The sequence below is a fragment of the Falco biarmicus genome, chromosome 7 (genome assembly GCF_023638135.1).
Source record: "Falco biarmicus isolate bFalBia1 chromosome 7, bFalBia1.pri, whole genome shotgun sequence".
Classification (NCBI taxonomy): domain Eukaryota; kingdom Metazoa; phylum Chordata; class Aves; order Falconiformes; family Falconidae; genus Falco; species Falco biarmicus.
The window spans coordinates 54,430,236-54,456,976 of NC_079294.1; the positions used below are offsets into that span (position 1 = coordinate 54,430,236).

At 41.8% G+C, this 26,741-nt stretch overlaps 2 protein-coding genes across 3 annotated transcripts in view; one reads left to right on the top strand and one right to left on the bottom strand.

The window, feature by feature from the left end:
• MINDY2 (MINDY lysine 48 deubiquitinase 2) overlaps window positions 1-22,685 on the bottom strand; it is a 39,893-nt gene extending 17,208 nt beyond the window's left edge. Inside the window, exons 1-6 of the mRNA XM_056345469.1 lie at window positions 21,882-22,685; window positions 13,223-13,280; window positions 11,455-11,519; window positions 7,434-7,592; window positions 6,437-6,539; window positions 5,745-5,887 (exon numbers count right to left, since the gene is read on the bottom strand). Coding sequence (XP_056201444.1) covers window positions 5,745-5,887; window positions 6,437-6,539; window positions 7,434-7,592; window positions 11,455-11,519; window positions 13,223-13,280; window positions 21,882-22,550 — 1,197 coding nt within the window. The 5' untranslated portion in view covers window positions 22,551-22,685. The remainder of the gene's footprint in view (window positions 1-5,744; window positions 5,888-6,436; window positions 6,540-7,433; window positions 7,593-11,454; window positions 11,520-13,222; window positions 13,281-21,881) is intronic.
• A 1,865-nt stretch (window positions 22,686-24,550) lies between these two features.
• ADAM10 (ADAM metallopeptidase domain 10) overlaps window positions 24,551-26,741 on the top strand; it is a 51,350-nt gene continuing 49,159 nt past the window's right edge. The window contains exon 1 of one of the 2 annotated variants that reach the window (XM_056346285.1): window positions 24,551-24,852. In XM_056346285.1, coding sequence (XP_056202260.1) covers window positions 24,798-24,852 — 55 coding nt within the window. In that variant the 5' untranslated portion in view covers window positions 24,551-24,797. The remainder of the gene's footprint in view (window positions 24,853-26,741) is intronic. The other variant, XM_056346286.1, reaches the window with a different exon arrangement.

The window sequence follows — 26,741 nt, forward strand, 5'->3', positions numbered from 1 at the left end:
TAATTGCAACACACATACTTCAAAATCCAAACAGGAGTTTTGTTACTTTTCATTAAAGAAAATAGGTTGTATCACAGTCACATCAGTGGGAAAAATGTTCCAACTGAACTAAGATATTCTTACCAAACTGATCCCCTCTTTACAGTCCTGTTTTTCCTTGATCTAGGAATTATCATTTGATGTATTTATTATCTGTGTAATGAAAAGCAAAGGCAAAAAAAAAAAATCACATATTTAACTGCTGAAAGTGATTACTGTATAATGACACGAGCCAAGACTATTAATACGCAATTAAAGGGACAGGAAGTAGAATAAATGATTACTCGGGCAAATGGACAAGTAACAGTGAAAGAGATTAAGAATCTGATAACTGAACTGCCATTATTAACTAACACTCACCATACTTTGACAGATGTCTAATATTACAGAATTGCCATATTGGTTGTTCCTCTGTATCCGATAATGAAATTTAAGTGTTACATAATTTTTCTGTAAGCATAAACATGATCCTAATACTCAAACTTCAAATCAGAAAAGACAACATACTGTATTATGCAAATTTAATTCAATTCTCAGAAGAGGAATAATAAAGTATTAATTATTCAAGACTATATTAAATAGTATGAACTGAGTAAACAAATTATAATTGAACTGATGGTCTATTCTGAAATGCAATCTGTGAAATCTTCTAATTACATGGTGATACCAACTCAGCAGCTTTAAAGAAAAACAACACTGAAGTCTTTAGAGCAGATTACATCAAAACTTTTCATAGCAGTTTCTGAAAGAAATCACTGCCATCATTCTACTGTGGTTACTCTACTCATCAACTTCCACGATTTTAAAGTAAATGCTGTATCTAAAATGGAACAATTATTATTGAATGAGCCCCTTCCATGAGCTTTTACTCCCTGAATCAGTAATCTGGAAGACATGTAAAAATGGCACAATAGTTACCTGCCTGAAGATTAACCTTTTAGAAGTGTCCATATATTAAGTTGTACTGGAATACTTCAAAACAGTAACAAATATTTTCAAATACAGTGAACTAAACACCGTTTTCCCCCTTTTGCTTTTTCTCTGTTCATAAGCCACATACTCTTTTTTAAAATAATCAATATTTTTAAAAGTGTTTGAATACAGCTTCTCACATATTATTGTCCATCTCAAAGCCTGAAGTATTATCTTCAGCCCCGTAACTAGTGTAGAAATGCCTTTTAAGTATCTGCTAGCCGAGATCGTTAGTAAGCTTTTGCCTAAAGTACATCACAGCACTGATAACTCCCTGATCTAACACCACGTATTCATAACATTGCTGTATGTTCATAACCATTCTATTTCTGAACATCCAAGAAGCACTTCAGACAAAAAAACCTCACCACCTATTTTATTATTATTATTTCATAACAATTGAATAACGCTAAAAACAAAGCCATGTTTGTGAGGAGTCTCTCTAGTTCCCTTCCTTACAAATTCCTTTACTATCCATGCAGAAAAAAATAAAATAATCTTGGCATCAGTAGAGACGCTGGCCACAAAGGAAACAAGTAGGTTAACCAGGTTAACAATCGTACTAGTTAGGCACTAGTATGCCCAACATTTCCAAGGAGCCCTTGCCACTATGCACCACCTTGTAACAGCAGCCTATGAAAAAGTTTTTAAAACAAAAATGCAGGAATTCAGAATACTGCGCTGTTTGCTCACACTTCCACATCACTTGTTTCAGCAGAACAGCCCTCTAAAATGATCAACCCAAAAGCAAGGTCCATTGATCCAACCGTGGAAAGCCACTTGAAACTAAGTATAATTGGGTAAAGTGTTGTCAGTGTTAGTAAATCTTCTATTTTCAAATTGATGCTGTGTGTCATATAATAAATAGTGCAAACTCTTTGTAACAGACTTAAACCCCAGGAAGTTCAACTTATATGCACAAAAAAATGTTATGGGTCTCCACCTCTCCCATTTCTGCTCCAAAATATCCTTGAGACTATCCCTTATTAAGGAATGACAGGTAAATGCATATATATTTTATTATATGTTTATATAATATAATAAAATACACATATTATATGTAATATATATCAATTACATATAATTTATAAATATATTCATAAATCACATAATTATATTTATAAATACATATAAATTATATATAATATACATATAATATGTATAATTATATATGTATATATGTTTATAATATATTTTAAACCAGAAAATATCTGTTATCTCTAAAACAAGCTCACCAGATGGGATGTGGAAAGAACTCCAATACAACTTAAAAAAACAAATCTGTTCGACCAAGCACCAAAAAAAATAAAAATGGTTTAATCACAATCATATGATTGTTATGTGGTACCAATATGGAACAGGATTAAGGCTATTTGGGTTCATCTGTTGTATTAGAAAAACTAATACACTGAACTTTAAAACATCTCTGATTCATGAATATTGCTCTTTGAACTTTTTCCTAAATTACTTGCACCTGCTCCTCAATTCTAAAGCAGATTCTAGAAAAGATAAGCATAATAAGAAGTTGGAACAGGATTCTGCATTTCTTTTGAAAAAGAACAGCGATTTTTATTTTTCTCCAGTATGTGCAGTTAAGATCAACCTACAGCCTACCTTCTTTGACATATACTGAAATCCAAGTCCTTTCACTAAAGTATCAGCCTCAAAAACCCCCACTGATCTTAAGAAATATACCCAGTGCAGAAGTCACTGTATCAGCTGTACATGAAAGCTTCCAAATAAAAAATTAGCATCATTAGAATTATTATTATACAATCTAATGTACCCAAAGGATTTTCACGATAAATTCTTGCTAATTATTCAAAGTATAAATGTTTCTACAAATGCACGTTTTATTATATGTACATAACTTACTATGTGCATAACTCCCTTTTGTTTAACTTCATAACTGTTTGTATGTTTCCATATATTGCAGGGGGAAGACAGAAGGGCATTATTAGGGAAAGACAAACACATTGCATAGTTTTTCCCCTTAGAAGTTCTACATGTTAATTTTCTCTGGCATATGTTGTGTCTTCAGTTTTCCTAATTGATGGGCTTTTCTCCACAGTCCAGCTACTGCTGACTACTGCTCAAACCATGAATTAAAAAACTCCATAAAAAACCTGTAGAGCTAGCACTAAGCCTAGTAAAAGAAAAGAGTTAAGCAGCTGAAAAATCTCAGCTCTGTGACAAGGTATTTGGCACTCGTGTCAGTATCCTGGAGGACTTCTAGATAGCTAATCTTGGCTAAAAGCCCAAGTCAAGTCTATTTCTTACTTCCTTGATACCAAAAAATACCTACTTACACAGCTATTGCAAATAGCTAGGTATGTTAGGAACAGACAGCAAGGTTACTGCTGACTTTAAAAAATAAATTAATAAAAATTTCTGTCTTTATTAAAAGAGTTTCTTGATATCCAAATTCTATAGTGAACCACCCACCAGAAATCCAAGGCAAAATGAACAACAGTGTTTAAAAAGTGAAAACCCCGGGACTAAAAGACTGCAGAGAACATGGAAATTGAACACTAGGTGCAAATGATGTCACCATAATGACTATGAAACACAAAAATAATGGCCCACATTCCTAAACTTAGCATTTCAGAAGTCTAAGACTTCTCAAAAAGGACAAGATTAAAACCACAGTCACTTAGAAGCAGTAAAGCTTAAATACAAAACAAATAATACTATTCTTCAAATATTGTGTTTCTTGGATTTAGTTCTTACAGTTACGACTCAGACACAGATTCTTACTCACTGCCTGAATGTGTTCTGTATTATTAATACTGGTTAAGGATATTTAACTCATTGGAGTGTTGCATTTTATTTAAGGAATAAAGGATATCAATTGGTAAGTACATCTTTACAAGTATGAAGCTGATAAAGCACTGACAAACACACACCAAGTTTTGGCCTTTAATCTAAATCCTGAGTTGCAGAAGACTACAGTCTATGTTCTACAAACAGAATTCTCACAAGGTCAAAGTGATAATCATTGACTATTTAATAAAGGACCATTTTATAATTTAAGAGTTTTAATAGTAGCACAAAAATGAATGACTTTCAGGAGGATTTAAGTATTTCAACTGTAATATCCTTTAAACACAGTAAAAAAAGGTTTTCTGCACCTCTAGGTACCATTTGTACCCAGGAAGTGTATCTGTACTGCTTAGTATTTCCTTTTTAAAACCGAATTATTTTGAGGTTGGGGCTTTTTTTCATAACAAAAGCAACCATAAAACCATGTACAGGCTTACACGACAAGCTACTACAAACTATTGCAAGAGTTAAATTTAGAAAAATGGAGAGAAGCAAACTATAAGTCTTGAAATTGTGACATAAGTGAGCAAAAGTATAAAAATTATACTTTTGACCATAAACAGCTATGTTCCATAGCTTTAAAAAAAAAAAAAAAGGAATGAGAAAGGGAAGAAAAAGATCCTTTTACCTGTCTTACTGCTTTAAGAGAACATCGTACATGAAACAAATTTTAAGAAGCTATAAGAAAACCAGATGTGTTACCTCTTTGTAAAGTTAGTTAATCATTTACCAGGACTATTCAAAGCCTTAGCTCAGCTTATGAATAGCAATGCCAAAGATAAGCATTGACAGTCAAGATTAACAGAGGGAGAAGAAAAGAACTAGTACTGCAAAATGGAAAAGCTAGTGTCATTCACATAAGATATATAGCATTACTACATCATAGATGACAAGACCAGCAGTTCCTTAATGTTTTTGTATGTTAAACTCCCCCCTTTTTTGCATTTATTACCATTATTCATAAATGTAAGTGTGTATGAAATTAAAACTCTTATTTAATAACACATAACCAAAACATACTTTCAACAGTTCAAGACAAAGGTAAAGACTTGTATTTATGTTTGAGAGAAATGTCTAACTCTAAGGATGATTTGATATTGCAAGCCAGTGAAAAGCTTACTTCAAAATATTCACATTTATCACTGAAGAGAAGGGAATGATTAAATCTTAGGAGACAATCTGACTGTGCCCCTTTCTACCCAAGTTGGATACATAAAAATACACTACCGTCTTAGTAAAGGCAAAGTTGTGTTGGAACAAAGGGGCTCCATAAACGATCGTAAACTTGTCAAGCCAGATTCTCCATCACACAGGGGAAGGAGTACCAGAACCATTAACCAAGTTGTCACTTGCTTTTCGTATCCTGGAATACTCCTTTCACAAATCTCGCCATTTTGCTTCCCCAGTTTCAAATTTTAAAAACTATCTCTTCCCTAACACAGAGACCCAATGTTGTAGCTCATCCCAGCTTCTCCAAATCTTCCGTATTTTGAACACCATGATGGAGCTACTCATCTACTGGCCAAAACATAAAGCAAAGTCTTATATCCTCAGAAACAAAAAATTAAATAAATTCATTACCCTTACCATGACTTAACTTTAAATGCAGCTTGTGATTGGCACGTAAGAAATGTTATGTCATACATAACCACAAAGGGAATTAACACAGGGAGCAAACTGAACATAAGGAAAAGTGCTACAAGATTTCAAGTGACAATAGGTCCTGATATCTAAAACACTGTAATGAGTAATTCACAATTAACATTTGCTACAGACCTTACATTCACCATAAGCCAAACTTACATATAACAAACTGGAATTTGTTTCTATTTCAAGACAGGAAAGAAACAAGATGTGCTTTGAAATGACGACAAAACCCACAACATCAAAGACAAAAATGCTGAATATACCTTGTATTTGGTCATGGTGCTAAAATGGTTGTTCCTGAAGAAGACACAAAGCTCTCCCTCCTGCACAGCTGAAGTCAACTCACACAGTCCATGGTATGTCAGCTGTGTAGCGGTGTTATTTAGAAATTGCTCAGCTACAAATCCTACAAAAGCAATACATACTGTTATATAAAACCTGGTTACGATGGCAATATTTTTCTTATCTCCTCCCTACTAAGATGCCCCCGTATTGCCACAAATCTAAGGGAACACAATCAGAGAGGGGAAAATGTGTTGGAAGTTCCAACTTCAGCATTGTAGATAACCCTGTGATGTTCAGAAATGCTATATCCACTTCTATTACTACTGTTCTTTTTCTTTGTCATCACGTAGTGTAATTTGTATTCTAATTACAGGAGAGAATATATGGACAAGTTGAAATCTGAATGGTGCCCATAATACCTTTTCATAAAGGGAAATTCTCTCTAGCTTTTTGGAAAGCATATTTAATAGATCAAGAGAAAGAGGCTGGTCCTTGGTTTGGAAATCGCATGAAAGAAATTTAGAAGACAAGCACAGTGCTGTGTGCCAGCCCAGGGAAGGAAGGTTTGGCTTTTCACACTTTGTATGTAAAGATACGACATGCACATACAAGATATGTGACTAGGATTTGATAGGGTAGATACTTCGATAAAGCACAGAGAGTTACCTACCTTCACTAACCAGTTCGCTGTTGTCTGACTGTTTACAAGAAATGATCTTCTCCACTAGCTGATTGTAACTGCAGTTACCAACTGCTTTTACTATGTCAGCAACCTGGAACAAGAAGGAACAGCATTCAAAACAGAGAACTTACCTTTGTGAAGAACAGGACACAACTGTAAGCCTATGGTAATTATTCATCAGTAAATAAGAGGCGTGTCAAAGAGGGGACATTACTCCCCTAAAAGCACTAGGCCAGAAAGTTTTAGCCCAGATGGTTACACGTTTTGCTGTCTCAGATACCATTTTAAATCCTTAAGTTAATGGTTAATATCAAAGCTGTTGCTAAAGTGGATGGAGGAGAGAATGGGGCATCAGTTGGCTCAGCTGGGCGGGATGGGGAGGTCCAAGGGGCATAAGAGAACAGCAACTTTCATGAACAAGAATAAAAAAAAAAATAATCTGAGGCAGGTTATTCCAGCCAAACTCACCAGTTTCCCCCTAAGTAAACAGTACCAGTTTACTGTTTATTAAATAATATTAAAAATAAATTATACATTTGTTAAAGATGCAGTTCTCTCTAATTGGTTCTAATATCCTCAGTTCTCAAAAGCTGTGACTAGTAAATCAGAATTAAAGACACAAGGAAAGTAACCTTGCATTCTTTCCAAGTGTTCTCCAATGAGCTTTCAAAAATAATGACAAGAGACACCACATCTGGCAACTTCCTACCTCCCTCAGAACAACAATTCTCATTTACACAGTCATTAGTTCAGCACAGGTTTTGAAAGTTAGTTTGATTACAGTCTCTGCAAAATTATCACACTAAAAAAACCCAGTCTGTATTCATTCCTCTCTGAAGAAAATCCAGTTTCTCTGATTAGATTTCAAAAACCCATTACCATAATCATTATTGACTTCAGTTTAAATTCTGAAACATCTCCCCTTACCCCAGTAAATTCAGAATAACTTATATTCTGTTTAAATTGTTGAAAAAAATTAAGTTACCTGAGGGTCCACTAACCATCCATGGTACAAGGGGATATCAAGAAGATCGAACACGATGCATTCTGGTGTGTACTCAAATACTCGTACACCTGTAAATTTCACATTGACATCCAGACCTGTCTGTAACTTATGTAGAATCGCCATTGCATCACTCATATTCTGACAGCAGAAAGAAAAAAGAAAACACAGATGACCAATCCAGCTTTGTACTTTTGTGGTTACTCTTCAAACCCTTCACCATTTAGTACTCAACAATTCAACATTATGGGGGAAAAAAAAATAAAAAAGGGAAAATTAGCTAAACATCGGTTCCAATGCATATTCACATTCTTCATTCTCACTGTGCCAGAAGAGATCTGCAAAATAAGAACTCTCCCTCCAATCAGCTGTATCTGACTGTTCTTCTGCTCTCGAGATGCTTTTAGGCAGCTCCTATTTCTTTTAGTTCTATCTCCCATAGCCACAAGCCAGATGTTTGCAAGAAGAATTGCAATTATAAGGGAATGAAACTCTATGGGACTCTCTTGAGGATTCTCCTACCCATTTAAGTCCTGCCTTGTGAGTCAGGCTGAAGTACTTGCCACCACATAATGAACAAACAAAAACATCGACACAGATATATTTGCCAACTTTAATTTGGGGGTTCAGTATTTAAAGTGGTGAACAAAAAGGAAGAATCTGATTTTTTTTTGTTTGTTTCATAAAAAGAAGTTTTGCTATCTTATTTTGGGCATACCTTAAGTGGCCTGTAGATTCTACTGTGGAAACAAATCATGAAAATAGCGCTTATTATAGTAGTGATCCCAATGGAATCTTACGGGGAATTATCAAGTTATGAAGATCCAGTCACACAAAGCAACAATGAGCCAAAGAAAAAGTGTATTGTGAGACAGTTTTCTCGAACCAACAAGTTTCCTGACATGCAGGAAGAGTTTTCCACCAAGTGAGAACAGTCCACAAAGAGTATCATCTGAAAAGTATTTGCAAAAGATTCAGGGAAACCGAGGGGCTTTTTTGTTTGTTGATTGATTGTTGGGGTTTTGGGGTTGGGTTGTTTTTCTGGGGTTTTTGTTGTTGTTGTAGGGTTTGTTTGTTTTTTTCATTGTTTTGTTTTTTGCTTATTTCTGCAACATTCTGTTGCTTAAGAGGAATTCAGGATTGCAACAATGGGGGGGGGAAAAGCATGACAAAACACAGAAATACAGATTGGAGAGGAGATGGAGACAGAAAAGATTCACAGACTAAAACCACAGAGAGAGTTGACTCTGTGTTGCCTTCTTTTAATGATAAGACAGTTAATTCAGGATTCAATTCTAAGCCAAATTAGGCATCTGTTGGAAAGATGAATGTTACCTAGATCTTGGAAGAAGTTTTAAACATCTCTCGGCATGCAATCGAACTGTGAAACAAAGCTTGTAGGTAAAAATTGTGTAAGCAGACATATGTAAAATAGTCTTGCCCACAGATCTTTGCACAACACTTTACAAATGCAACAGAACAGTTTCATTAAGGCACACAGCAAAAATTTCATGTTCACCAATTTCAGCATTTTAGCAGAAGGAATTAAGCTACTCCTCTTACTTCTATGCAAATTCAAATGTAATCTTTTTTTCAAATACAATGACAGTAGAACAATAAGCTTGCTCCTACTTAGAGTAATTTCTGTTTAGATTCAACTTTTGAAAACTCCTAAAGCAAGTTTCTAAACAGACATACTTCTTTGTTACTAAGCAGATTTAAAGCTCTTGGAAGAGTTGAAGCTTACACAGAAAAGCTTATAAACTACTTGATAAAGCACAGCTATAGAACACTGTCATGAACAGTACCCAGTATCTGCACTTGCAAGTGGTTGCTGTGAATACGAGAATTTTACGGCTTGTAGCCCTTTAACTGCACTGTTGTGTAAAGTTTCTGTTACCAGGAAGGTAACAGCTCGCACTTGTTTACTACATGTTGCTTCTTCCTTTTGACAATTTTGCTGTGTCACAAGACTTACAAGTCTTGCTGTATTCTAAGTAATTGCCAAGATTTGGCTCAGACTTTTTTGAAATTTTTTCTAAGTTTTTATTGTTATAAAAGCAAACCAAACCATCTTAGTTAAGAAGTGCATTTTATTAGTAGGGACCAGATATCAAGATGTCAGAGATGTTTTGGAAGAAATAATGCTATATTCTTACACTGCAAAGTGAACAGGAAGAAAGTCTATAGCAATTCAGCACTAGCCACCCACAAATTCACATCATACACCTACAGACATGAGTTGCCTTAATTTTGCAATGTTTACTTTGTACACAAAAGAGGAATAACATCAGACTGTCCAGAAAACTGCAGAAGTTTCTCACTACAATGTCAAGAGCACCATTTCCATATTAGCCATTTCTACAACTTCAAAGCAACAAGCTTCTAAAAAAAATTAAAAAAAAAAAAAAGCAAGGATATAAATCTACAGAACAGTTGAGCTTGGAAAGGACCTCTGGAAGTCATCTGCTCCACCCCCCCTTCTCAAGCAACACCTAGAGCCAGTTGCCCAAGACCATGTCCAGACAGCTTCTGACTCTCTCCAAGGATGGAGACTCCATAGTCTCCCTGGGCAACCTGTTCTTAAATTTGTGCATTAGAACTTGTGCTTTTTTAAAAAAACCCAACTTTCATTCAAATACTTAATTAAATCCCTCAAGTACTGTAAAAAAGTAAGTCAGAGCTGAAATGAGTTTCCTGTCATGATACTGAAATTATACTAAAATCAAGCATTACAAATCCAGCCATCAAAAACATTTACTCAAATTTCTTGTCTCAGAAGAAAGTATACCATTTTAGGCAAAGAATATTAACTGTCAAGATAAACACAAAATTATGATTAACAACAAGACTTAGTTCCAATGCTTCGGAAATGTAATAGTTATGTAAAACTCAGTTGCCTAATTAGTTTCTTTTTCCCTCTCATGTGATATCACTTCTGCATCTGCAAGTACCTTTAGAACATCCCTAGAACAGGTTTCTCAACAATTGTACAGTTAAATATTTAAGAAAAAGCTTTTTGACATTTATGTAGTAAACCCAGATATTTCAGCACAAGTAAAGCATAGAGGTTGTACTTTAAGCAGGTATACAGTTTTCATCACCCTCCTGTAATTTCATTACAGCTATAGTCTTCTGCAGCAGAGAATTGTATGGAAAAAATATAGGTAATTATGTTATTAGGCAACTAATTTATAATAATTTGATACAAGTCATATTTTGGATTATTATTAAAAGGATCCATATGCAATCTTCATTCCAATTTCAACTATCCCAGGATACTTGATTTGGTTTTCAACACTGAATTAGAGCAAGAAAAGGCAACCTAATAATAAATAGAACTAGCCTGAAGCCTAACACCTACAATAAATTCAAATCACTTTTCCATGAGTAATCAAAAAACCAGCTGTGACCACAGACAGAGCTTGAAAAATTTGCTCAAGATAATACATCATAGATTAATTTTTTTCAAAAAGTAATAGCATTATCTTCAACATAGAAAGACTTCTGTGATGACATAAAAATGAGTGAGTGCAAATAATATTGCCTTTCATAATACAGAATCAACATCTTTTTGTCCATCACTATTTAACAACAGCAATCTCTTCCTTGCTGAGTTTATGTCCTCCGAGAAAGTCTAGCAGGCATCACAGAACAGAGCATACTGAAGGACGCGTAATAGAAAACTTCAAAAAGCAACATCCCTGTTATATACTTGCTTGTGTCACAATTCCTCAATTAAAAAAAACCCAACCTCTTTCATTACACTCATTGCAGGCAAAACCCCCCGCATTTCTTGGGTTAACAGATACTGTGTTTTTCTTCACTAATAGGAAGCATTTCTAAATAATGCCCTACATAAAGCCTAGGAAAAAAAAGAACTACAAACAATGCTTTGTATGCTTTTTTTTTTTTTTTTGGACAAGAAGATAAACCTTTGGTGAGGAAAAAAGTTTCAGTTCCTTCAGACATAAGCAAGTGTATTTTAGAAGCAGCTCCTTACCTGCTCATAATTTAGACGCTGAATTTCAGATATCTCTTTAGGTTTTGCATCAAGAATATAGTCTCCTAAAAAAAAGCAAAAATAAAGTTTAAGTTTATTTCACACTCAAAGTGTCAACATTCTGTGAACACTTCTGACTGATGATAATTACCACCATTGAAGTCTTCTATCAAATTAATGAGATAGCATCATTTTATAACTTGAATTATAATTATGGAGTAAAATATGAGTATGAAAAACATACTAAGATCATATTAAGAAATAAAATTCAAATGGCCAATGCTGTTGCTAAAGCAGTATTTCATAATCTCCTGGGATATCACACCAATCTCTTAATTACTCAGAAATTTACCTTCGTCTGTGCCTCAACATAAAAATAGAAAAATGTCCCAACGTTCACAGGTATGTAATCATGTTACACAATTTTTAAAAGCAACCATTTATCCTGACTGATACTATGAATATTTTGGTCTATGTTTCCAACACCAATAATTCTGAAAAGCTGGTATTCCACCTCTATCTACAACTGAAAGGAAAATAATCGTTAATCAACACACTGTCAAGATTTATAACATTTTTAGTGACTAGCATCCATAAACCGCCTCTCCCAAATCTCTCAGATTTTATTTCAAATGCTTTTCTTATTTATTCCCTTGCTTCAATCCTAAAAGGTATGTTTCTACTCAAAGAAGAATACCATTACAGGTTTCCTAATTTACAATCTTTTAGATTAAGATTGTTCAAAGTGGTTAAAGGGGTGCTTGTTGTTTTTTTTTAAGCTGTAGAAAAAAACATTTGTCAACTGCTATCCCTATTGACTGAAAAGGAACCTAAATAATTTGAGCAGGTAATTTTGTTATTCAATTTCATAAGATAATTCCAGAAGCTAATATATGCCTTCAATAAAGAACACATACATTTAGCCAACTGAGATTACGCAGTGACTTGAGACAGTATTATTCTATTGTTGCAATTAGAAGAAACCTTTAGACACAGGCAGCAATATTTCTTAAGACTTTTTAAAGTTATTAACTCTTTTCTTCACTGAAAGATTAGGCAATATGCTTTTGAGAAGAACAAGCTACATTCTTTACAAGCAGAAAGAAAGAAAATATAGAAAGTTTTTTTCTTCTGCCTAAGAATAATCAAACCTAGCCCATTAAGCTCAAATGTTTTATATTTGTTAGGCTACAAAGCGAAAGAGCTGTGGTACATGTAGTTTAAGTACTATTGCAACTGCACTTTTAACAACTGGACCATTCCAGGCTATTGAAGTTACAGACTTGTCAGAGGGAAACAGCTGCAGTTTTGCTGAACACTGAATCTGATAATGACGTAGTGCATGCAAATGAGACCCCAATCACTGCGATGACTAAATTATTTTTTCTTCTTATTATAATTGGGTCATATTACCACAGATTAGAATTACTGCAGGCAATTAAAGGCACAGATGACTTAATACAGTCTGTCATATAATAAAACAACATTGTAAGGTACGCGAATAAGTTTAAATCTACCAGTGTGTTGGTGTACTAAGCTATACCAAATGCATCACTAGGCTAACCACACAGGAAAGCAGTACAGGAAACTTCTAAGAGCAATTAAGGAAAAGAATGAGTAACTGAATACCATAAGTAGTTTTCTTGAAGCATGTGTCAAGTAAAGCTGAATAAAATAGTAAATAAATAAAACATTTCTCCTATCTTACTACTCACTGATCTGATGAGTATAATAATATAATTGAAAACCATTTTTTGTAATTACTAACCTAAGTATTCCATCAGCTGTTCAGCCGTTATTATTTCCATCATTGGTGGCAGCTTAATCTGTGAAAGTAAAAGTATATCCTCTTTTAAACTGTCAGAACAGCACAATTTAGAAAGTATCAATAAGGTATTTCTAGGCAGAAGTCTTCTAATCACATTTGCCTCACCAGTTTCTAAAAGCATTAGCATACTGGGACCAAGAACCTCCCCATGACCTCCTACAAGACAACATTTAAATATATGGCATTTTGTTTTTTAGCAAAACCACACACACAGAGTACTTTCACTTGCTTGCAGCTCTCAGCATAGCGGTCCCTACTCCCAGCAAAACACTTCACCAGCACACCCCTCACCTTCACAGGAGTTCACACTATTTCCCTGCACTAGCTCAGCTGCAAGCACCCAGGATGAACAGACTGGGACCTGCAGCCACACTCAGTTAAGAAAAATTCACCATATTCAAAAAAGTCTGACTCGCTGCCTTCATTATGACTTTTAACTGAGTCTTCAGAAGTTCCTGCATACAGACAAGAGGCTGCAGAGAATCTGGCAGCAGCAGCTGCTGGGACAGGGAAGCCAGGACTCCTGCAGGTACAGGGAAATGACTTCCCAGCCTCCCATCCCGCACCCACATTGCAAGGGTTCGCTTTAACGCTGTACAGAAGAGACCAGGCACACGGCACTCTCCAATGAAGCTGCTATTCCCCTCTCCCCTGACCTATTCCTGTCCTTATGAACTGCTAAAACCAACCGCCTGGGCAACAACCAGAACCAAAACCCTCTTTCTTGCATATTTATCTCATCCATCCAGCATCCTGAATAAATGTTTTGGTTGCACACTTCCATTTACGTGTGTCACTGCAGTAACAGCCGCAGCACAAACACATACAAAGGCACGCTTCTGGCAATCTGAAGGAATACCACAGGAGCATATTGTCTTTAACCATAGCATGCTAATTTTTTCTCTGCAAAAATACAAATTTTATTTTTCTAGAGTTTGGGCTTCGAGTTGGTTGTTTGGTTTTTTGGTTAGTTTTTAAGCTTTCTCTTGAGTTTTTCATCTTCTTATCCTATCTCTTTGCAACATCATACCACTGAAAGTCTAGAAAGTCTTTTATTTTATTAGAATTTTTTAAATCAAGTCAACACTGATCACTGTTCTCCCTGACACAGATAGAAAGACATGATGTGAGAAGACTTAGTAGGCTCCAACTACTTTGCTGTTGTGGAGAGGAAGGAGGAAATAGAAAGTCATGAGATGGACGAAAAATACATATAAAGCCCTTGATGCAGCACCCCAAACTCAAAAATATAGTGTAGCAACACACACAACATGCTATTCCCACTGTGATGGAGAGGGTTTCCTTCCCAATCTGAAAACTAATAGTAACTTTCCAGAGAAAACGAGGCATGATTGGACTAAATCTACCTCACAACCAATTTCAAGCATATTTGAGAAAAAGTAAATGTGCGAAATATATGGATTTGCAAGAAGTTTCATTACATTTGGAAGAAAGAGACCCAAGTTAATATGGCCCTGATAGTTATTTACTGGCTAAGAAATATGCCCATACTTAGAACCAGCCACACAGCATATGTCACATTGATCAACCCATAGATGGTGGACATAGAGAGCAGCTGACAGTACTGGGATCTGGGGAAGGAACGGAATGAAAACTGCAAATTGTCAGTAAAGCAGAAAAGCAGTGAAGCATAAATTCATAAGAAAGAAGGCCTAATTAGTTCTGCTTTTAAAAATAAACTTAAAATTATATGAATTAAACAAGAAGAAAATCAGTCATGCATGCATAGGCACAGGAATTTTTGAAAACATCTTTTACATGAGTGGCAACTGATTGGAACATACAAAATTTCTTAACTTCTTCCCCAAATTAATACTCAGACTAAAGGTTTTCGTAATCTTTGATCCTGTTCATAATAGTCACACTGAGTATGCACATCAATATAATACATTGTGCCATGTAAGTAACAGGACTACAGGTTCAAAAAGCAGATTCCTAAACTTCCAGTGCCAAGCTGGCAGCGTTCAAGCCTTAACACGAGCTGTGCACACCCCTGAGCTGGGGCTAGTTCATTACTGCTCCCATGGCGCATCGGTGTCACGGCACAGAACAGAATTACAGTAGCTATGCATGAAGTGGTTTGGGGACTACAAACAGTACAGATGTTCCAAAATAGTATGAAGAAAAATTAGCTTTGCCTCCCCCAACTATTAACAGGACTGCTGTGATGATTCTTTCAGGACTGAAGCTAGCTTGCTCTATTATTTAACACCATCCATTTCAGCTCAGCCAGCACTGCTTGGGGGTTTTTGCTCTGCATCACAGTCAGGAATCTAGAAGTATGCCTGCTCTAAAAATGGCAGCTATAAAGCACAGTTACATAGGTTACCTACACCTGAGCTCCATGTACTCATAGCACAAATGTATTAAAGTGTCTCAGACTTCATGGACGGAGAGGGATATTATTTGCTCTTTGGTTAACAATCTGGATTGTCCCTCACAACTGTAATGCTAAGCAATTATTCTGATTGCAGAACCAAAGCAAAGTAGTTTTTCTCCTACCTGCAGAACCTCTCACAGCTAGATATTTTAACAAACTACATCTCAGAATTAACTGCTTAAATGGATTACTTCATGGCATAATTTTAGGGCTGGCATTCTGGGGGACCTTGATCACACCTTTTCAGTGAGCTAACGGGGTTCCAGCACAGTTGTAAGTACTTTTGAACAGAGCTGACTTTAGGATATAGAGAGAACATGATGTTTCCTAACCGTTCAGAGCTACATTGTGAGTGCTTAAGCTCCAGGAAATGTAGAACAAAGAGGAAACGGGAAAGAAAAACACCTTAAAACTTAAGGGAGAGAGAAAAATCATAGAGAACCACAGTCATTCTCCACATAAATCAAGAGAAGAAAACAACATAAACAACAGTAGTGAAAGTTGTTGTTGTTCTGTTAGGGATACATTCTCTCGATAAGTTTCAATGCTTAATTGCTAGATTTTACCTTGATGCTACATTTTCGGAAAAACGCATTTCCTCAACTCCCACCCATTTCCTGTAGCCCTCCATCGCAGTTTCCTTGTCTTTTGCCCTGATCTCTCTTCCCAATTCTAGCTACTTCTCATTTCCCACACTCAGCACTGGGAAACTAAATCCTTCTCACCCAACTACAATGTGAAATACAGTTGAGCCACCTTCACAATTAAGAGACAAGATCGGTAAACAAATTTTCATATTGCACAGTCTGTCTAGTACAATTTTGTCTAGTGTTCTAGTATAGAATTCTAGTAGAATTTTGTCTACTACAACAACACAATTTCTATGTGTTAAGACTACTAACCAGAAAACTACATAATACTAATTTTAAATATTTTCCACTGCATTCTCCCACTCTTCAGAAGGGCTTAAAAAAATAAAGTTATATAGTCCTGCACAGAAGCTAACACTTCTGAAAATACTATGCACATAAAAAGCGACCATGCTTATTATTTATAGTCTCAGACCACCTTTATCTAAAATATGCAACTCCCCTGCACTCAGTGCTCCGGAAGGGGTAACGGTAGCTTCAAGCTGCCTTGACAAAAAACCAGTTTGGACTCCCTGCAGAAACACACCTCTTGCCTTGCAGGAACAGCTTCACTAACCGACCACACAACACCCTGATAGTACGTGCGACCACCTGATAACCTTCACACCGCCCCCTCACCCAGGTTTCCGTCAGCCCCTCAGAGCAGGCTGCTTTTTCTGGAAAACACACAGCTAGAGGCCTGCTAATTTGTAAGCTCAACTCCCCCCGCAGATGCAGGGAGGAAGGCTGCCAAGGCCTCTGCTGAGCATTCATCAGAAGCTCACCAGCAACTCACCTTCAAAGGCTGAGCAAATTCATCTGAGCAATCTGTCAAATGCTGGCCATAAGGAGGTTTAGCTCAGTAACAAGAAAAAGCAGATCATGTGTGAAAGGCTAGTGCCAGACCTCAGACCCGGCGCTGCCACCACAGACTCTGACACATGAAGCATCAGCAGGAGCATACTGTACTCAGCTCCTCTGAAAAAAGCCCATTTTTATGAGTACCTAAACCCAAAAATCACTTTGAATACACCCAGGCATAAGTAGTTATGTAATATTTACTTACATAATTGTTACTGTCACCTAAATATGTAATTCACACAGTTCTGAAAGTTACAGAAACTTTAGTAGAACTAGGCACGTACAGAACACAGCTCCCAAAACCTTCCATTTGTTGAGAAGACTGTGATAGAAAAATATTTAAAGACGCTGTCAAATATGCTGGGATGGGATTATTCTCCTATATAAAAAGCTGTAAGGACAAGATACTCCATATGGGCTCACTTCCCAAGTCATTATTAATATTATTTATATTTGTATTACATTATGATCTCCCTCAGGTTTATTTCATGTTCCAAAACAGTTTCTCTGATCCCTGAACATTTCAGAGTTTTAATTTCTGTCCAATGTGTTTTCACAGAGTTCTTCAGCTACATGACATCACAAGAAACACAGAGCAGAATTCCATCACACCTTTAATAAGCTTTCAGCATCTGATGATTGCCATGATCACACAAAACTACAGTTTAATGCAATGCCAGAGGTTATCAGAAAGTGGTGCATGAACTACACCTTAACAAACACCACAAAAAAGTATTTAGAAAAAGCAACCTTTGCAATGCTAAGCTTAACTACATAGTGAGCCACAGGCCTGAGAAAAAACTGGGTCGTCTTCAGATTTGAAGAAGCTGAGAGACAGTGTCCTATGCTACTCCACATCAGAAGACACAACCCATACTTGTACATACATTTTTAAATGTTTCAATACTCTGTTTCTGCTCTCATTTCCATCACAGAAACCTAAGCTGTTTTTTCAGGTTGGTATCATACTGCTTTTGTTTTCTTTTTTACTTAGAAGAAAATTACTTCTGTAACAATTCTGCAAGCAGAACTCCTGGGCTCTGCCTCTTAAAGACTAAACTTTACGATTACACAGGCAGTCTGCAAAAACACTTCAAAAGAAAAGCAATTTCATAATTGTAACATTGAAAAGTAAAGCTTCTATAATCTGCCACCTCAAAAGCTGTATATCCAGACTCCTTTGAAAGTAGTGGATAAAAGAGAGGTAGCAGTTTTATCACAAGTTTGGTTCCAAAACCTGGTATTATCAAAAAAGTATTTGAACAGTCCCAATGGGTGCTACTATTTCAGAATTTCCAAAACACACAAGCATTGCCAAACCAGCAGATGAGGACATACGGATGCAGCGTTCTAGAAGAATCAATTACTTTAAAGTAGTCTTTATAACTGTATCCCTAAATAAAAATCTTAACAGTAGTATCAGAAACACCTCCAAAAGGCATAATAAAAACTGAATAATGAGGAGGAACAGAAAAGAATCTTGCTCCATTAATGAGCAAGATCTTCATAACCACTAGGAAAAAATATTTTGAGCACACGGCACACCTACCTAATGTACACCTACCTACATCTTAGGTCTTCTTGTTATTGCAATCCTTTAAGCTATCTAACAAACCACCTATGGTCTCTCTTTACTCAGAGAGGGCTTTCTCAAAACCCACTGTTTTGACAGAGGGCAACAGGGACATACAAACAGAAGGTCACCAAACTTTTAGTATCTTTTAAACATTACTCTAGTGGGGGGGTAAGAAGCTTGCATTTTGAGAAGCTGAAATACCTCAGAAGGTGAATTCTCCTTAATACATCCAAATGTTAATCTCAGTTTTTGGGCATAAACATTTCCATCCTTATGGCCTACACACTCTCTGAAGGCTTCCCACTTATTATTAAACGTAAATATTTTTGTTCTAGGCAAACTCATTATGTTCTACTTGTCACAAACGATTATCCGAGTTCAACATTCACTGCTGCACAAGCTTAGCTGATACACAGCATTGGATCTCCAGTTATCACTCCCAATCTGGAATAACTGTAGCATGTATTTGGCCATGCAAGTGCTCATGAAAACTTGACAGCTAGTATTGTAACCATTGCTTCTCAACTTTGGGCACTGGCATGTATTAACTGAAGGTATTAGAGACCATATCTACCTACAGGATAACCAAAACTCTCAGCCTTGTCAGGATAGAGTTTTAAAAAGCAAAGTTGGCATCTGATACAGGGACAAAAGCCAAAAGCTTAACTGTTTACCTTCTTATTCTCTGTTGCGATTTTTATTTCCCATCCTTCCTCCATCTTTCCCCCCCTGCCACATAGCTTATTTTTGCCTGACGTATGCTACGGGATTCTTGCTATGCTTTTACCTGTTTTCATCTTTTGGTCTGCTTCCTTGTTGCCAAATTACAATTAGCTGACCCAACCTAGTGTTCACCTCGGTTCAGTAGAAGTGAGAAGAATATGGATGTCCATCCTCAGCCTTGGTATCTAGCTAGCTACTGTCAGTGATGTACAGGTGAACTGCCAATAAGCTTGCCACTCCAAACAATGCCAACATGCTTCTTGACCATAAACTGGGGAGAAGAAAGGCTAATTTGTAGAGGCACTAATGAGGGAAATCAATTATATGCAGGGGCAATACAGAACCAACTAACAGGAAAACGCTCAAGCACATAAATAGTAAGACATGTAACGGCAGTTTCACCAATTTAGCTGCCTGTCTGCAACTCATGTAAATTCTGCCGAGTTTTACATTAACAAACAGAATTATAGAAACCCCTTCCTGTAATCCTAGCAGTAAGAAACAGTAGAGTACTCCCAGAAGGCATTTTCATTTTCACCTATTTATAAAATTGGATATCACCTTAACTCTCACTAGTGAAATATGTGATCAAAGGAGAATGTCAGGTAAAATTCTGGATGGCAGACAGCAGAAGAAAAAATTTATTTAAGGAGGCCAAGAAAGAAAACTAAGGAACAAAAACTCCAAAAACTGAAATGCAAACAAAACCAGCCCTGTCCCATTTCTATGCTTTCATTAAATGAAAAGCTAAAAAGGAAAATCCTGTAACTAACCGTTTCTTTTAAACACCACCACACAGAACAAGGAATGGTAAGCTCTCCAAGGCCCTCCACTCACTCTTCAGATGTTGAAGAGGAAGCACAGAAAGGGAGTGTTAAATACTGAAGTCTAAAACAACTGTCACACCCTCTCAAGGATGGCAGAACCTAGAAGGCAACACCTTACAGTCACACACATCTTCAACTGTACTGCTTGCGCTGATGGCTAAATATCTGTATCACTGTACCCACAGCTTTCCTCCTGATGTACAAGCTATTCTGCTGAGGAAAACGTACAGAAGCTACAGTTCAAACGAAACGATTAACCTGGAAAAGTTTCTTCCTCTAAACAAATTTATAATATTACTCCCATTTTGAGCTTTTTGTTTCACCTGTTACACTTGTGAAAAACCTTCTACTCCTCCAATACCAAATTTCTTCCCCTTGATACTACAACTCAAGAACTATTCCCATTAAGCTTTCCTATTCTGCACCTCCATTTACCAGCTCACCGCTCTTTTGGGGTGGAATTGCCAGAAGTTCTTGAGAAGTAACCCCTCCTTGTCCTGCAGTGCATACAACCTCACAGCTCTTCTCCAACACATACTCCTTTTGCGCATAAATGTTAATAATTACAATATGCCTTACATTTTAGTTGCTTAAAACGTAAAGGTAATTATTTTAGGACTACAGGAAGTCTGTACCCATAATGGCTATCAGAACCGAAGAACTTCCAGGTCTCAAAACTGTACTTGATCATGACCTGATTTACTTATTAATTTAAATACAAGTGATGCTATGTAACTGTAGGAATGGATGCCTATTATTTAGGCAGCTACTTGTACAAATTTGTGTTTTGTGCGATTCTTCATACACTTCATTATGCAAAACTAACTTATTTTCCCAAAATATCACCCATGTTTTCAGTGCTATAAATAGTGACCTTTACTTACTAGTAACCCGCACACATCTGCAAACCATATATTGCTTGGTTCAGTAAAGCATCATCTAGATTTTTGTTTGTTTTAACGTGCCGATAAAGTAAGCCTATGTATGACAGCAGCAGCACCTAAGCAGTGTAGTGGCAACTGACTGCGAGCCACGATTTTCCAAGCTCTCTATGCAAGATAGGTGCATAACAGCAGAAATAAGTCTGCGTCTTTCTTGATAAGAGTCATAGAACGGTTTGGGTTGGAAGGGACCTTAAAGATCATTTAGTCCCACCCTCCCGCCATGAGCAGGGACACCCCCCCACCAGCCCAGGTCGCTCCCAGCCTCACCCAGCCTGGCCTTGGGCACTGCCAGGGGCAGCCACAGCATCTCTGAGCAACCTGTTCCAGTGTCCCACCGCCCTCACGGTGAGGTTCCTCCTAACAGCCGCTCTAAACCGACCCTCTTTCAGCTTCAAGCCATCACCCCTCGTGCTATGGCTGCACGCCCTCGTGAAAAGTCCCTCTCCAGCTTTCCTGACAGCGCCGTCGCGTTACCCAGCACCAGCCCCCAGCGGTGCGTGAGCGCGGTGCCGGCACCGGTGTCCCCGGCGCCGCCCGCCCCGCCTCGCCAGCCCCGGCGGAGCCCGAGCAGCGCCGCCCGCCCGGCCCCGCACACACCCGCCATGGCGGCGGCGGGCGCCGGCCCACCCGCGCGGTACCTTCCAAGCCAGCAGCAGCACGTTCATGATGGCCAGCAGCGGGCAGGGGCCGTTCTCGTTCTGAGTGATGACGGGCGTGTTCTCCTCCTTCCAGCGGACCCACTTGATGTGGTAGACCGACTGGCCCGGGAAGCGCTCCTTGGAGGCGGAGAGGAGCTGGGAGCCCGCCGCGGGCCTATCCCCCTCGGGCTCCGGGGCCGGGCCCCCCGCCGCGGCCGCCGCCACCACCGCCTCCTCGGCGTCGCTGTTGAGCTCGGAGCTGCTGGGGCAGCAGGAGTGCAGGTTGGAGAAGGACTCCAGCGAGTCCAGGCTCCGGGACTCCTCCCCCGGGGGGCTGGGAGCCCCGCTGCTCCCGGAGCCGGCCCCCGCCGGACCGCTCTCCGGAGCGGGCGCTGCTGCGGGGCTCTCCGGCGCCACCGGCTCCGCTCCCTCCGCCACGCCGCCCTCCGCGGCCCGTGAGGGAGACGCCGTCCGAGGGTCCGCGGCGGGGCCGGGGGCCGGCTGAGGGGAAGGGCTGCGCCGCCCGCCGCCCTCCTCAGCCGCCGCGGGCCCGTCCCTGCAGCCGCCCTCGCCTGCCGCCGCCTCTTCCAGGAGGAGCTGGCTGGCAGCGCCCCCGCCGCCCCTCTTCAGCGAGCCCGGAGGCGGCGGGGGCTGCGCCAGGCTCTCCATGCCCGGCCCGCCGGCCGCCCGGCTCCTTCGCGCTCTATTGGCACCGCAGCGGCTGATCCTTCGCCAACAGCGCCCAAGACGCCATAACAGCAGCGACGGCTCCGCCCCGCCAGGGACGTGTGGGCGGGAGGGGGAAGCAGCCGCGGGTCACCGCGGGGCCCGGGGCGGGGGGGGGGGGGCGCCCCGAGGGCGGGGCCGGCGGGGGCGGGAGGGCGCCCGCCGGCGGGGCGGGAACGCCGGCCGGGGTGGGGGGGGGAGGGGCGGGGGGAGGCGGTGGCGGGGCGCGGGGCCGGGGGGTGACACACAAGTGGGGAGCCCGCGGGCCGCGTGAGGGGCGCGGGGAGCGCGCGCGCACCCCGGCGCGAGCCCGGAAGGGGCGGCACAAGGAGCGGCGGCTGCGGGGCAGGGCCGGGCCGCGTCTGCGTCTGGGGCCCCGGCCACCGGCCCGCTCGGGGCGGCCCCCTCAGGCGGTGCAGGGACCAGGCGTGCCCGCGCAGCCCTCCTAGGCGGGCCAGCCCTCCCCACCCCGGCGCGCGGAGCCGGGGCGAACGAACAGCAGAGCGGAGGCGCGGGCACCCCCCCTCCCGGCTGTTTTGCAGGGAGCCGGCGGGGCGGGGCCGCGCCTGCGCGGGAAGGGGAGCGCCCCGCCCCCTCCTGCGCCGCCCGCCGCCCCTGAGGTGAGGAGCGGCGGAAGGCGCGGCGCGCCGTGCTGCCGGGGGTTCCCCTCCTCACGGGCGAGCTCAGCTTTCCTGAAGGCTTTCAGTGGTTTTCTGCTGCGGTGTGTTAGATTATCTGTATTATAAAAACACGATTGTGATGAGCGTCATACATAACTTGAGAACTGATGTAGGTGCGTTACTCAGACTTCACCCTAATGAACCTATTTTTTCTCCTTATGGAAACCTTCAGCTTTTAATCACAGATTTTTAAATACGGGTTCGGGAAGATACGAATGTAACTTCTCCGTTTCCAGCAGTTCTCTTATACGAGCTCTTCAAAACCGTTGCCCCAATTTTAGCGTTCTTTTCTGAAGTACGTTCATTGTAACTGTACTTTCTATGTACCTATCCGCAAAACAACTTTTCTCAGCTGTAATGGTGTTAGCGGGGGGAAATTTTTTTTCTGAAAGTGCAGTAAGAATGGAAAAGAACAAGTAGAACGGAGCTGATAGTAAACAAAGAAACTTGTCACAAACCCATATATAATAAGTAAATCTTTCGATTAACATAGTTTAATGTAAGAATTACGATTTTGACAAATGAGAAGTAAAATGCTTTGTGTGAACGGCTCACGTTTTTATCTTCATTGGAGGGTTTTCCTTTACACTCTAATTATGAAGGTTGTTCTAAGACAGCCTCAAAATGAAGAATCTCTGTTCAGTAGTCAGCTACAGTGCTTCACAACATGTAGAGCATCAGGAGAAATAGATGAACCAAAATAAAACTTGACAAGTAAATTAGCTTCTTCAAGAAGAAACACGTCTGATAAAGGAACCCGGCTGATGTAAAATGTTTACGCTTTCACGACACCCACTGCGGTAAACAGCCCTCGGGCTACCTAGAGGTGCAGAGGGGCCGGAGGGAAGCCCGCTCGGGTACGAGTGAAGTTTCCTCAGCAGCTCGTTCTTTCCCCGAGGACGCTGGGCCTCGCCACCCACGCAAACACCGGCGCTCCCCAGCCCGAGCCCTTCCAGCGTCGGGGAGGCCGCAGCCGCCCCCGCGGGTAGCCTCAGGGCGGCAGCAGGCGCGGTGCCGGCCCGCCTGGGCCGGGAAGCTGCCAGCCCCGGGGAAACACACGCCCACTGGGGCGGCCCCGCCCTGGTTCGCCGCCGAGGAGGCGCGGCCCGGCCCGGCCCCGCGCTGCGGCCCGCCGGCCTCGTCCCCCGCGCCGGCCCCGCCCGCCGGGCCGGCCACCTCCCTTCCGGCGGGCCGCGCCCCGCGCTCGCAGCGTGGGGAGGCGGGGCGGGGTGGCTCGCGCGTTCGGGGCGTGCCCTGTGGCCCCGCCCCGCCGGTGGCGTCGCGCGGGCGGGGGCGGGCGGCCGGAGGAAGCGGTGGCGCGGGGAGCCGAGCGGAGCGCTGCCGGGCGGGGAGCGGCGGGGCCGGCCGTTGATCTGTGGGCGGAAGCGGTTCCTCCGGGGCGGCGGGGGACAAAGCGGAGGGAGGCGCGGAGCTCGCCCCTCCCCATCCCGGCGCCGACTGGGGCGGATGTGCTGTGGGTAGGCGGCGGTGGGGCCTGGGCCCGGCGAAGATGGATCTGGCGGGGACGATAATCCTGCTGTGCTCCTGTGCGGCGGGCGCCGGAGGTGAGGAGCGGCTGGGCCCGGTGGGGCCCTGGCTCGGGGCTGCCGGCCGTCCTCCCTTCCCCTTCTCTGCCGCGGCTCGGGGCTGGGGGCGGCGGGCCCCGCTTCCCGGGGCGCCGCGCCTCAGCGCACCGGCGGCAGGCCGCGGCTGGGCCGCCGGCCGGGGCTCCCTTTTCCCGTCACTCGCTCCTGGGCACGGTCCGTAGCATCCTGCCCGGGCCCGCTCCCCCCCCCGCCGCCTGCGGCCGGCCCAGCGCCCCTGCCCGCTTCCCGGGACTTTCCCCCTCCGAAGACCGAGCCAGCTGTCCCCCTCCCCCCCCCCTCTCCCCCCCTCTCCCCCCCCCTTCCCCTCGGCCCCTCTCCCCGCCGCGCTCGGGTGCGCTTCCCTGCTGCCCGGCTCGCCGCTCTCGGCTCTGCTTCCGTCTCTCGGGACTTTCTCCATGTCCCGGTAGCCGCTTCCCGGTTACCTTCCCCCGCCCGAACCTAGCCTGCGGCCGGGCGGTGGGCAGCCGGTGCTTGGGGCGGGCGGCAGCGCGGCGGGGGGCTGCCCGCACGGGTGTCCCGCCGCTCCCCGGCCTCGCCTGCCCTGCGGCCGCCCTCTGCCCCCGGGACCGGGCGGCACGGCTGGGCGGGAAGTTCGGCTCTAGGAAATAAAAGACGAGCCCGGGTGTTTCCCGGAGCGCGGCCGGGGCTGCGGGAAGGGTTTCCCTTGCCGCCCAGGCCGGAGGAAAACGTGCTGGCCGTGGGGACCGTGCAACTCGGTAACGGCGCCCGTGCGGAGCCGGCGTGCAGCCTTAGGCAGCTGTTAAGGTAGTTTCTTGGCTGCGTCTGGTAATACCTAATGGGTCAGGTCCTGGTAGGGAAAGAGTTTCGCGTTTTCGCAGGAACAGATGTCGGGAAAGACGGACTGTGGGTTTTTTGCTGAGGGATGGGTGGAGCAGCCGATAAGGACTAAGTTCCTCTTTCGGTTGGCACCTCTCCTGTTTATCTGGGCTCTGCATCTGTGTGCATCAGTGGTTTATTAGCAAAGGATCTAGCCCTAAATCCTGGTCCTTTACAAGTTCTCCAACAGTAACATCAAAGTATGTGAAAACTTCAGTAGGTTGTACTGGTGCCTACGCTGTGAGATAAAAGGCAAGCTGGTTTCTATGGCCAGGAGTCATCCCGTTATTTATATGATCAGGAGTGGTGTACACAAAAGAATTTCCTGGTGACTGTTCCTTCATAAATTCTTGCCAACTTATCAGCATATTTCAGACTTAATTATTGGCATAATTTTCAAGACTTCTTTGTTTTCTGAACTAAACGGTGCTGGCACAGAATTAATTAAAAGTGATTCATTAACCAGTTGTGAGGGTTGTTTCCACTCTTTAATTCTAGGCAGGCAAGTATGTCTTGAAGTTCAGATCATAGTAAGCGTGTGAAGTACAGTCCTCTGGATACATAGAAGTGAGTTCATGAAGTATATTTTATTTTAGAAATTTATGTTATATTTTTTTAATTTGAGAGAAGAACGTGTTCCTTCAACATTTCTGACACTAGGAAGCACACCTCACTAGCAGGTAACAGGAGCACGTGTTTAGCAGTACAGGTAAATCTTTAAAGAAAGCTTAATAATGCTGGATAGAAATATGGAAATTATGGCCGTGTATCCAAAATATTCTATGAAACTTCTTTGGTAAAAGTCTCAACGCAGTTATGAAATATTTACCATAACTTTGTGTTGAATTCAATTTTTTTAATATTAAAATTTTCTGTTTTAACTGTGATCACATTTCTAAAGTTTCTTCAGTACTGCAAATGTTTTTATTTACTGAAAAATAGTTCTTCATTTGCATGCTTTTCTTTTAGGCAGGCATTAGTAACTGTGAAAAAGGGCAAGTTTGTGATTC